The sequence below is a fragment of the Vulpes vulpes genome, chromosome X (genome assembly GCF_048418805.1).
Source record: "Vulpes vulpes isolate BD-2025 chromosome X, VulVul3, whole genome shotgun sequence".
Classification (NCBI taxonomy): Eukaryota; Metazoa; Chordata; class Mammalia; order Carnivora; family Canidae; genus Vulpes; species Vulpes vulpes.
In genome coordinates, this window is record NC_132796.1 from 33,003,947 (window position 1) to 33,016,906 (window position 12,960).

Genomic DNA, 12,960 nt, shown 5'->3' on the forward strand with positions numbered 1-12,960 from the left:
GATTGGTTGTTAGTTCCATAGCAGTCTCAGTTTTATGAATGAGGATGATTCTGGATCATCCAATTTTAGTTTAGCTACCTTATCAGTGAAAACTGCAAAGCTGATGGCCCATTTAACTATGCCACCAACTGTGTCTTTAGGTCCTCTGAAAAGCAGATGCCAATATGGAGTTAAATGTACAAGAGATTTATTGGAGGTAACACTTGTTAAGAATAAAGGGAAAAGGATGAAAACCCACAGATTTGCCAGTAAGAAGTGATGGACTTGGTTTATAACAGATGGGGGGAAATCTCAGCTTTTCTAGCACAAGGCTGAGGTCCTGCTTTGAAGTGAATGTTCATTTATAGCCAGATATTTAATGGAGAGACCCTGGAAATCAGAGAAACACAGAAATGCTGAGGTAAATTCTCCATGCCTCCTCAGTGGACTGCCAAACTGAAAACAATGGGAAGGTTCAAAAGAACCTGGAGAAAAACGAAAGCCAAGGGAAATATGAGAATTGACTATAACTTTGAATGCATCCCTTAACCATGCACAGTTCTTCCAGCAGAGGGTGGAAGCGTTACGGGCTCAGTTAGAACACAACTCCAGCCAAATCAATTGGCTAACCAATAAGCTATTCAGACCCAGAGTCAACCTTTTGAAAGTTGGGCTAAGTGTAAAAATAGGACCTAAAAATCCGAAGTGATGTCATCAGCTGCATACTGGGAGTAAGGTGGGTTGGTGTGGGTTGGGGGCACATTAAGACAGATGCTATAGTTTATTTTTTTTAAAGAAAGATTTTATTCATTTACTTACGAGAGACAGAGAGAGAGAGAGCGAGGCAGAGACACAGAGGCAGAGGGAGCAGCAGGCTCCATGCAGGGAGCCTGATGTGGGACTCAATCCCAGGTCTCCAGGATCACCCCAGGTCTCCAGGATCACGCGCTGGGCCAAAGGCAGGCACTAAACCACTGAGCCACCCAGGGATCCCTAGATGCTATAGTTTAAATTCAGACATGTTACTAAACACCAGACAAAGCAACCAAACACTCAGAAAAATACAACAATTCAGGGTCATTACAACATATTATATAAAATATTATCTAAAATGCCTATTTTAAACCAAAATTTACTAGAGATACAAAGAAATTGGAAAGTGTAACCCAAACTCAGGACAAAATTAGCCAATAGAAATGGACTGGGAGTGGACCCAGATTTTGGATTTAGCAGAGAATGTCTTCAAAGTGGGTGTTATAAATTTGTTCAAGGAACTGAAGGAAACTATGGTTGATAAATTAAAATACATTAAGAATGAGTTAACAAATAGGGAGTCCCATTAGAGAAAAAAATCATAAAAGAACCAAATGAAAATTCTAGAGTTGAAAAGTCTAAAAACTGAAATGAAAAAATGTAATAAAGCTGTTCAATAATATCAGTTTGGTCAATTTCTTTGGGCTCTTTTTTTTTTTTGGCAGCTGGAGAAGATAAATTTTTAGCCTTCCTATTGAAACAGGGTATTTCTAAAAGGCAGAGAAAATTGTTTTCAAATGTTGTTATTTATATTTCTACTGCTTTTTTCCTGCAGACATTTTGAGGTGATAAATAACTAATTGTAGAAATATAAACACTATTTTCTTATATGGTCAATTAATCTGTTGACAAAGGAGGCAAGTATATACAATAGGAAAAAGACAGTCTCTTCAATACATAGTTCTGGGAAAGCTGAACAGCTATATGCAAAAGAATGAAACAGGGCCACTTTCTAACACCATACACAAAAATAAACTCAAAATGGATTAAAGACCTAAATGTGAAACTTGAAACCGTAAAAATCCCAGACAAGAACACAAGCAGTAATTTCTCCAACATTGGCTATAGCAACATTTTTCTAGATATGTGTCCTAAGGCAAGGGAATAAAAAGCAGAAATAAACTACTGGGACCACATCAAAATAAAACACTTAAACACAGTGAAGGAAATCATCAATAAAATGAAAAGTCAACCTACTGAATGGGAGAAGATATTTGCAAATGATATAGTTGATAAGGGGTTAATATCCAAAATATATAAAGAATTCCTATAACTTAACACCAAAAATACAAATAATCTGATGTAAAAATGGGCAGAGGACCTGAATAGACATTTCTCCAAAGACATACAGATGGCCAACAGGCACATGAAAAGATGCTCAACATCGCTCATCATCAGGGACACGCAAATCAAAACCACGATGAGATACCACCTCATACTTGTCAGAATGGCTAACATGGTCAGGATGCAGAGAAAGGGGAACCGAACCCTCTTGCACTGTTGGTAGGAGTGCAAGCTGGTGCAGTCACTGTGGAAGACAGTGTGGAAGTTCCTCAAAAATTTAAAAATAGGAGTACATATGACCCAGTAATTTCACTACTGGGTATTTATCCACAGAAAACAAAACACCAATTTGAAAAGCTAAATGCACCCCTATATTTATGGCAGCATTATTTAAAATAGCCAAGATATGGAAGCAACCTGAGTGTCCACTGATAGACAAATTGATAAGGAAGATGTGGCCTGCACACACAATGGAATATTACTCAGTCATTGAAAGGATGAGATTGTGCCATTTTGCAACAACACGGATGGACCTGGAGGGTATTATGCTAAGTGAAATAATTCAGACAGAGAAACACAAATACCATATCATTTCACTCACATGTGGAATCTAAGCAAAACAAATGAATAAGCGAACAAAAAGAATCAGACCTATGAATACAGGGAGCAAACTGATGGTTGCCAGAGGGGAGGGGGCAGGAGGATGCACAAAATGGGTGTCGGGGAGAGATACAGGTTTCCAGTTACGGAATGAATAAATTACAGAAGTTAAAGAAAACACAGCATAGGGGATATAGCCAGGGACATCGTAATAGCATTGTATGGTGATGTCACCTGTAGTGAGCATAGTTTAAGATAGAGAAGTAGGATCACTTTTTTTTTTTTTGAGAAGTAGGATCACTTTGTTGTACACCTGGAATCAATGCAACACTGTATATCAGCTATACTCAAAAAATTTCTTAAAAAGAATGGTCAGGACTTGCCAACTTCACTTACATTTGCCCCTATTTCTAACTCAGGGCTAACCAGAGAAAGCCAAATACGCTCTTCAACACAACTTCTAGGAGGCCCCACATCTCAGTAGCCTGCCCCCAGCTTCCCCAGGCTAACAGCTTCTAATCAGGGCATACCTGAAGCCTTCCATTTTTTTTCCACAATAAAGCTTTTCCATTTCTTACCTATCTGTGTCTGCCAAAGACAAGTGATAATGGCTGACTCTCTTGCTATAGCAAGCTGGGAATAAATAACTTCTCTTTGAAAATAAAGACATACAGAAACAATTTTCCAACTCCATTGAGCCTTACACAAATATAAGAACTTTCCCTGCAGGAGATTTTGAGAGGTCAAATTTTTACCTTGAGACTTAGAGGGTTTGGCAGGCTATTGGGTTATTGGTAAAATTATATTATTTTAAGAAACTTGGACATGGCAGGTAGTTGCTTAAAGGAAAGTGTACTTGTATTACAAAACCAAGCTGCTTCACCGTTTTGAGCTATGCTCAAGTCCAAAGAGTTCAGAGGGAAGGTCCGTGTTTCTGTGTTATTTGGGTTTCCATTTCTCTTTCAATCTTGGCCATTCCAATCCCTCCAAGGCGTCTTTTCCATGTCTCCTATGGTTTATGAAATGCCACATTTCTTCCAACCCCTCACTTTTCTTTCATGATTATTCCTCTCAGTATTGGACACCAACCCTGAGACAAGGACTCTACTGGGCTCCTTAGGAGAGAATGCAAAACTGACAGCATGGGGTGAATGTGAAGGAAAGAGCGACAGAGAGCCTTGCAAAGCATACACCCACTGCACAGTTGACATCAATTTTATGTCTACACATGTACCTCATTCCTTTTCTTATTGATTCACCCACACACTGAGTCCTAGGTGTTACATTTCACTCTGTAATGAAAGCTAATTTTGCTGGTTTTCTAAATAGGAAATTGTGCCACTAAGAAGTGCTAGCCCTCACTATAGTTCTGACAGTGATCTCATGCAGGCTCTGGTCTTTCGGAGTACTCTCTCTCCTGACTCCTGAAAACACTTACGTGGATGCATTCGTTCATGGTTGGAGGAGTCCCTTTACTAATGAGCAGGAAAACACCGTCCAATGACATTACTCCATTCAGCTTTTCTCAGGAAGGAGGAGGCATAGAATCCTTTGCAAGTCATCAGGTCTTGGAAACAAAAGTTACTTTCAAATCAATGCAAATGCACTCTGTTACAAGCATAGGGAACAGACAGGATGTATTGATTCTTCTGCTTGGTATTTAGGGGATAAATAGGGGATAAATAGAAAGAAAATAGGGGATAAATTCCTCTTTCAGTAGATCCTAGACCATCTCTCTTCTTGTTCCCTCACCTTTCCATGTCTTTCCACACATACAAATGGCATCCTGGCATCACTGTCACAGGAGCCAAAGAATAATTTTTCCAGCACTTAAGTGGCAAGTGAAGGAGATATGGGATATTCCAATTTATTATTTGTGCTAAGATATATGGTACACATGGGTTATAGATAATACTTTTGTATGCTGTAATAATAAATGTATAATGAGTAGAGTTTTTAAGTGCACACAGTAGGAAGGGAAGAAGACAACAGTTTGGAGAACAGAGCTGACTGACAAAACCTACAGGACAAGTTTGCTCCCTGGAGTATAAGGGAAACACACAGTCACAGGTGAGGTCAGCAGGCACTTGTGATCAAAAGCAAGAATGGGGCGGGAGGCCGCTGAAGCCCGAAAGGTTTCAAAAAAGATACTTCTACATATGGCACCAGACCCTGAATATCACAGCAAGACCAGCTCCTAGGTTCTCAAAGGTCACATGCAAGAGACTTACTGGGAGTGAGAAGGAAAAGAAAGAGGTCAGAGAGTCCTGCCAAGATGTGTCATTTCATCAGAAGCTAGCATGTACTTAGGCTGGCAAAGGGGAATTTGGGACTCCGTTAAATTCCTTTATGTATTTTCTAGTCTTCTTAGGAACACACACTTATGCTTTGGAAACTTGACTGTTTTATGCCGGTTGAACTGTCTTAAAAATGAGTTTTAAACTATGTAAACTATAAAATAGTCCGGAGTCACTCAGTTCATTGTAAAGGCACATGGATATGCCCTCCATTGGTGTGTAGAATACATGCATTCAGTTGGGGCAGTTTCCTTGTTTTCCTGGGATCACACTTAGTCACCATTTTAAATTTCCCTTAAAGTTGGGCCCATACCATCGAATGCCAATGGAATGAAGGCAGAAGGGATATGTACAGCTTCCAGGCCCAGAGGATGCCAAAGCAGAAAGATAATACTAAAGCCACCAAAGGATAAGAGCCAAGGTACCTGAAGTACTAGGTGAAGCAAGGCCATCAGCTTACCCTTGATGTATTTCAACACAATAAATAAATAAATAAATAAATAAATAAATAAATAAATAAATAAATAAAATAAAGACTTCCTGTATTAAACAATTCAGATTTCGGAGTGTTTGTTATAAAGGTTAAACTACCTACACTAATACAACCAGTACCTTTAATAGAAAACAATGTGACATTTCTGATGTCATTATTACAGCAGTTTGCTTGTGAGAAATAACATTCTGAGGTTTTGTAGGAATTTGTCAGTTCAGACCAGTTATTCTCCACTTGATGCAACACAAATGCCTATGGAGCTATTTTAAAAGACACATCTGGGCCCTAGTCTTGACCCAGTGAATCAGAAGCAGGGAAAGCATAGGCAGTCATTACTTTAAAAACTTCCCTGTGTTTTACATATCCCCTTGGCTAAGAACCACTACTCTAAAGCCAAGTTTTACCTTTAGATTAAGCTAGATGATCAGGACTCATTGTTTTGGGTACATATAATTTGACTGAATAGTTTTTTAAAGCATATTTTGATTGTATCTAAAAAATCAACATGTAACAAAATTAACCTTTTTTGAGTGTACAATTCTATAAATTTTACACAAATATATTTTCAGGTAACACTACCCAAATCAGGATTCAAAACAGTTTATCACTCCAAAAAAATGTCTTATACTATCCTTTTGCAGCCACATGCTCCTCTCACTCCAAACCTTTGCAAGCATCGATCTGTTCCCCATCATTAGTTTTCTCTTTTCAAGAGTATCTTAGAAATGAAATCTTACATAGGAAACCAGTCTCAACTGGTTTCTTTCACTCGGCATAATGCTTTTGTGATTCATTTATGTCATTGGCATACATCAATAATTTCTTTTTAATGTTGAATAGTATCTCATCATATGGACCTAGTAGTGTGCTTTCCATTCACCATAGAAGAGATCTGTGCATTGTTCCAGGTTTTGGAGATCGTGAAGAGAGCTGCTATAAAACATGTGTACTGATGTCTGTGTCATCCTAACTTTTCCTTTCTTTAGGGCAAGGTTTCTCAACTTCAGTACGATTGACATTTTGGGATGGGGAATTCATTTGTTTGGGGGCTCTCCTGTGCACAGGATTTTTCAGCAGCATCTCTGACTTCTACCCGCTAGATGCCACCAGTAGCATCCCCACCCCACCCTCATTGTGACAAATACAAAATGTCTCCAAACATTGCCCCCCTAGTGGAGAACTATTGCCCTAGGGAATCAAAACCTCCATTATTACTTTAGTGTGGGGACTGCTAGTGACGGATATCAGTGTTTGTCTTAAAAATGCCTTTGTTCACCTACATTTCTGAAACAAATTTTCTCTGGACATAGAATTCTAATTTGACAGTTTTCAGTACATTAAAAAAATCATTATATTATACTCTAGAATTTGTTGTGTCTGAGAAGCCAGTTATGTCTTAAGTGTTCTTTTTGAGGTAATATACCATTCTTTCTGATCACTTTCAATATTCTTTTCTACAGTGGTATTGTGGGTGGTGAAATGAACCCTTGACATAAAATTGACTTCTGATGATGATAGTGATCATACACACATACACCATACACACACCCAGAAAGTATGAAAAGTTTATTACACACATAATGAAGCTCATGGTTGGCTTCCCAAGCTGGTCTGAGAATGGTTTGAGAAAGCCGGGAAAGAAGACTGGCTTGAAATTTTTGTGGTGGTCAGGGAGTGGGCTTGGAGTAAGGGTTCCAGCCTACAGGCCAAGGTTCAAACTTTCATCTGCTGCCAGAGATGAGAGCATCTGGGTTTGTTTTTTTAAAAAAAATTATTTTTTAGTAGTCTTTACACCCATTGTGGGGCTCGAATCCACAACCCTGAGGTCAAGAGTCATGTGCTCTAAGCCAGCCAGGTGCCCCAATACCTGGGCTTTCTTACCAGTTCACCCAGATGAGGAAGAGGGAGAGGCAGGCTTAAAAGCTGCCAGGAAGCATACAAAATAGGAGTCATAGTCATACTCTATTAAAAGTGTTAAAGACTTTTTAAAAATGAATTGCACTAGTATGGGTTTATATTTTTCCTGCTTGAAGTACGTAGTGCTTCTTGAATTTTGGGGCTGATACCTTTTTGTCTTGAAAAGTTCTCAGAAGTTATTTCTTTAAATAGTACTTCTGTTCTATTCTCTCTTCTCTGTTTGGGATCCCAAATTCATGTAAATTCAGCCTTTGCATAGTACCATAAATGTCTCACTGGCTCTTTTCTATATTTTGCATCCTTTCGTCTTTAGTGCTCCAGTCTGAATATTTCCTTCGGGCTTTCAGTTTACCAATTTTTTTCTGTCAATCTATTAAGCCCATATAATTATGTCTTAGTTTCACTGCTTGTGTTGAGTTCTAGAACTCACATTTAGTCCATTTTTTATAAAGATTTATTTTATTATTTATTTCTATTTTTTAAAGATTTATTTTAGAGAGAGACAGGGAGAGAGTGTATAAGCAGGGAGGGGCCAGCAGGAGAGGGAGAGAGAGAATCTCAAGCAGGCTCGGAGCCTGATGTGGGACTCAATCTCATGACCCTGTGATCATGACCTGAGCTGAAAACAAGAGGTGGACGCTTAACCAACTGAGCCACCCAGGTGCCTCTATTTAGTCTTTTTAAAAATAGTTTGCGCTTTCTACCAAAATCCTCAATCTTCCGCATAAATTCCTTGAAAATGTTAAACTTTAGAAGCAACTAATACCTCTTGCTCAAAAGCAGCTCCATGTGCAAGGCATATCTATTTGGGCTTCCTTCCTCCCAGATTCTGGCCCCATTATATCTTGATACTTTCAAATGCTTCAAATACATATATCTGTCCAACTTACCTATCTGTTCCCAGTGCTAGGATGGTTCAAGCCATTTATTGGGAATTACCAGAGGACTAGAAACTTGCTTTAAAGCCTGTGATGATTTTACAGGACAAGTATCCCAGTTTGTAAAAACTTAGTGTCATGAAAAAAAAAAAACCATGATGAGAAAACTCCTCAAGATTAAGAGAGACTTAAGAGACAACCTAATACAATGCATGGACCTTGAGAGATTCTCGATTTAAGTAAATCAGCTTATAAAAGAAATGTGGGGAAGAACAAGGGAAATTTGAATAAGAGATTGGGTAGTAAGTAGCTGGTAAAAAATTGTTGATAGCTTTGTTAAACGAAAATGCTGGCATTGCAGTTATGTACCAAAACGTTATTTTTAGAAATGCATATTGATGTATTTAGGGTTGGAATGTCAGGATGTCTGGGTAGAACATGGAGCAAACCCAGCAAGGTGTAATTGACTTAAATCTATGTGACAGGTTCATAGGTGTTTATTATATTGATCTTCCTACTTGCCTACATATTTGAAATAGCTCACGATGAATTTTAAAAAAATAAGAGATTACTGTTAATAATCAGATTTCACATTTAGAAAGTAGAGTCTCTAGCTTTAATTTCTAAAATCATATAGTATCTAATAATTAATGAGGAAAATCAACTTTTAAATCCATCTGATGCTTTAAGTTTTCCTGAATTGGTTTACACTTTTATATAATTTTTATAGTTCTTAATTGCTATATGCATTAAATTAAATAATTATAATAATTAAGTCAATGTAAATATGATGCGAGGTTGGGAAATAAACATTATCTAAACATATAAAACCAAACATTTCTATGCACAGCATTTTAATGATTTTTAAGCAACTGGCAGACTAAGACTTTTCACAGAAAACTTTTCTGTTACAATAACCTTCATGCCCACAGGGAAAGTTCTGTAAAAATTTAAAAAGTAGTGTGCTACTATCTTGACAATTCTAAACAAATTACTTGTAAAGATTGATTGTGAGGAGGTTTGATAGGTTTTCTAGAATATAAAAATTTTTTTTCACCTTGGGACTGATGTTTAACAGTGACTGAACCAGGTAAGACTTTTCTTAAGTAAAAATGAAAAGGCATCACTGTCACTTGTACATTTCTTTTTTTTTTTAAGTAATCTTTTTACCCAATGTGGGGCTCAAACTCATGACCCCAAAATCAAGAGCTGCATATTCTTCTGAGCCAGCCAGGTGCCCCCATTTATACATTTCTTAAAGTTAGATACCACTCTCAAGTCTACTGCTAACCTTACTTAAGCTATCTTACCTATCATAATATACCTGTATTATACATGCCAGATGGAAGTGGAAGCAAGGGGGAACTATTTGGGAATATAGCCTGGCCTGGACAGGTAAGCTTTCCTCCTGTATTTTTAGTAAGTAATTTTAGGGTTAGGATAACATTTCCTGATGTTTTCAGTAATGAGGGAGGACTGTGTAGTGACAGTATGCCAAAGTATCCTCTGTCACAATTGTTGCAGGGCCTGTCGATCAAAAGCCTGTCAGTCTGTTGTCTCTTAACTTTAATGTAGTTTCTTCCAGCAAAAACATCACTTCACTGTATTCAACATACTTATACCCCATCATGCTTCCAACTCCCCATACTCCCAAGAAGGCTTAATGTATACAGGAATGCAACAACAACAACAAAATGACCTTACAAGAATGATCAGATCACTTTTCTAGTTAATTCTTCAGCTCTTATTTGCTGCTTAAAATCTGATATCAAATTAGGGAAGATTACAATTCAGATAAATCCAGGGCCTAATTAATTCTTTTAATGTATTTTCCTTGTGAACAAGTTTTCTCTTGCCAAAATACTGTACTTTGTTTAGAACAGAGGTCACGAATTGCTTCTTGTGGGCCATGTTTGGCCTGCAGCTATGGCTTGGCTCTCCCTAACTTATATACATGCATGTACATACAGGCACACAAATGAGTCATCCATATGAAAACTCAGATTTCTACCTTCTTTTTAAAAGTGCTAAGGATCTGGCAATTCTGGGCCCAGTCTTGAGAAACAGTAGTTACCAGCTAGAACAGAGTGGCTGCAGCGCCAATATTCATACCCATGTTTAGCCTTTGGAAATAAGTACTTGAGTCACGACTCCTGGTTTCAATGCATTGTTTGTTTGTTCAATTCAATAAAATATCTCCCTCACTCCTGAGATGAAAACCAACCTTCTGATTTGTCTCTTTTTCCTTATTGATTTTTTATTCTTACAAGGTAAAAAAGTAAACCACATTTTAAAGTTCTGTCTAAAAAAGATACTCTTAAGATTTTTAAAGAACTACTATCAGATGAAAAATCTTTAAACCATGTGCCCTGGCAAAAGGAAATTTTGAGTATGGAAATGTTTTCAGTTTCAGTAGCCTCACAAAATCAATGCAGGCAGAAAAACGCTTAATTGAAACTCAGGAGCATGATAAAGAAATCTGTCTGGCTCTCTCCAAATAATTATTCAGAGTTTCATCTCTGATTCCACTGCCACTTAGGTCCCTGAGGGTAGAAGTCTGTGACAATAACTTTGACTTCATTCTTGTTACCAAGCCCGATGATTTTAAAACTAGTTGGCCTAATTTTCCCCTTTTGGATGCTTCTGATGGTGTTCACTCCTTCTGCTGGAAGAGATTCTCTTCTGCTCATGGAAAGACTCTTTTCCTCTACGGATTTATAATAGCCTATGGGTGGAACTATACTGCAATACGCCATATGGTAAATACTTTAAAACCTTGAGTTTAAACTTACAGTATGTGTGTACAAATTTCTAAGAAACAAATCCTTATCCAAACTCTATGACTGTACATGTGATCATTTATTTGATAATCATTTGATGTTTAACACGTGCCCACAGTGTCTGGGATCCTGGAAAAGATAACCCCACTGCAATTCCTGCTTTGATGTAACCCGTGGTATTTTAGATAGAAGCTTCAATGTCACAAAGGGTCTCCATTGATGATATTTTATCATGAAAGATCCAGGATTTAGCAAGAGTCTTTTCCATCTTAAGGAAAGTCACAGAAAGAATATAAGAGAGGAGAGTCTATAAACAACTGGGGATTTTTTTGTGGGTGATCAGTAGTTCTCAAACTAACATACCACTATGGGTTGAATGGGCTCCTGTAAAAGACACTGAAGCCCTAAGCCCCAGTACCTCAGAATGTGATATTATTTACAGAGTCTTTGAGGGAGTAATCAAGTTAAAATAAGGTCATTAGGATGAGTTCTGATCCAGTAGGACTAGTGGCCTTATAAAAAGGGGGAAATTTGGAAACAGAGATAGACACGCACAGAAGACACGGAAGGAGAAGGTCATGTGAGGACAAAGGACTGGTGTGATATTCCTACAAGACAAAGAACATCTGAGGCTACAAGTTAAGAGACAGGCATGGAAGTCCCCTAGTGCCTCCAGAGGGAGCATGGTCCTGTAAATACCTGCATTTCAGACTTTTGGCCTCCGGAACTATGAGACAATAAATTTCTATGGTTTTAAGCCACCCAGTTTATGGTACTTTGTTACAGAAACCCTATGAAAATATAAGCACCCTTCCAGAAACGTACAGTTTCTTCCTACATAGGAGGGCCTTAGTGCCTACTAATTTTTCCTTTTTCTTTAATGTTTTGACATGAATTTGCATGCTCTTTTATGATGCCTTTAAAATCCTACCACTACTGACATTTTCTAAATTCATATCCATTTAACACTTGGTCCATAATAATCTGAACAATGTCAATAACCCCCTAATGTTCAAGTCAACGTATTCTATTTTCAGGTCCTAAAAAGGGCAGTAAAAACTGTTCAAAGCAAATTATATAAAGGAGGGGCAATTAATGGAAAATATAGTGAAGATGAATAGTTTGGGGATTAAGATAAATCATTTCACTTTCCATTAAAGTTAAGATTATCGGTAAATATAATTCCTTTTATTTTTGAAACCAGTGTAAGTTGATCATTCTGTTCAACTCTATCAGTGATCTTTTCTGGCTTCTTTTTAAGGGTTCTCAAATATGTGAACTTTTTTTTTTGTTTGTTTATTTAAGCTTAGCGTCCACTAATCTCCTATCCAGTTAGGAAACTTAGGTTTTTAAATTGCCCTAAGAGCTCCAGCTGAGAATGTGAAGTCATTCCCCATTTGCTTCCTTTTACTCCCATGTAACCGTGACTCTGTTTTCTTGGTTTCTGGAATGATATCTGGCACACAGGAAGTGCTTGGTTCATATTGCTTCAAAGTAAAAGCCAGATACGCAACCGTGTTTAGGAAACAAATACAAGCATTTAGTTTCCAGGCAGGCAATTGGTACGGTGCTTTTATGGTGTTTTTGTTTTGTTTTTTTAAGTATTTACTCATACCACTAAAATTGACTCTGTGTTGATTCTCTACCAACCAACCACCTTATTAAAGTCTAAACTGCTTTGAGACCTCTGAGAAAGCAGGGTACCCTGTCAGTTTGTCTCATGTCCACCTCTTCCAAGTGCTTCGACTTAATCCTTTCTTCAGTCTGTAACCTGGCTCGTTTGGCTAAACGACTGGTATGGTGGGTAGGCTCTAAGATGGCCCCCATGATTTTTGCCTCCTAGTCTTCACACCCTCATCCTGAGTATGAGTAGAACCTGTGACTTGCTTCTAACCAAAAGAATGTGTCAAAGGTGACAA

At 37.9% G+C, this 12,960-nt stretch overlaps 1 protein-coding gene across 1 annotated transcript in view; it reads right to left on the reverse strand.

Moving 5' to 3' along the window:
• Nucleotides 1–803: 803 nt before the first annotated feature.
• Nucleotides 804–12,960, reverse strand: part of RPGR (retinitis pigmentosa GTPase regulator) — a 295,685-nt gene continuing 283,528 nt past the window's right edge. Inside the window, exon 18 of the mRNA XM_072744563.1 lies at nt 804–979. Coding sequence (XP_072600664.1) covers nt 902–979 — 78 coding nt within the window. The 3' untranslated portion in view covers nt 804–901. The remainder of the gene's footprint in view (nt 980–12,960) is intronic.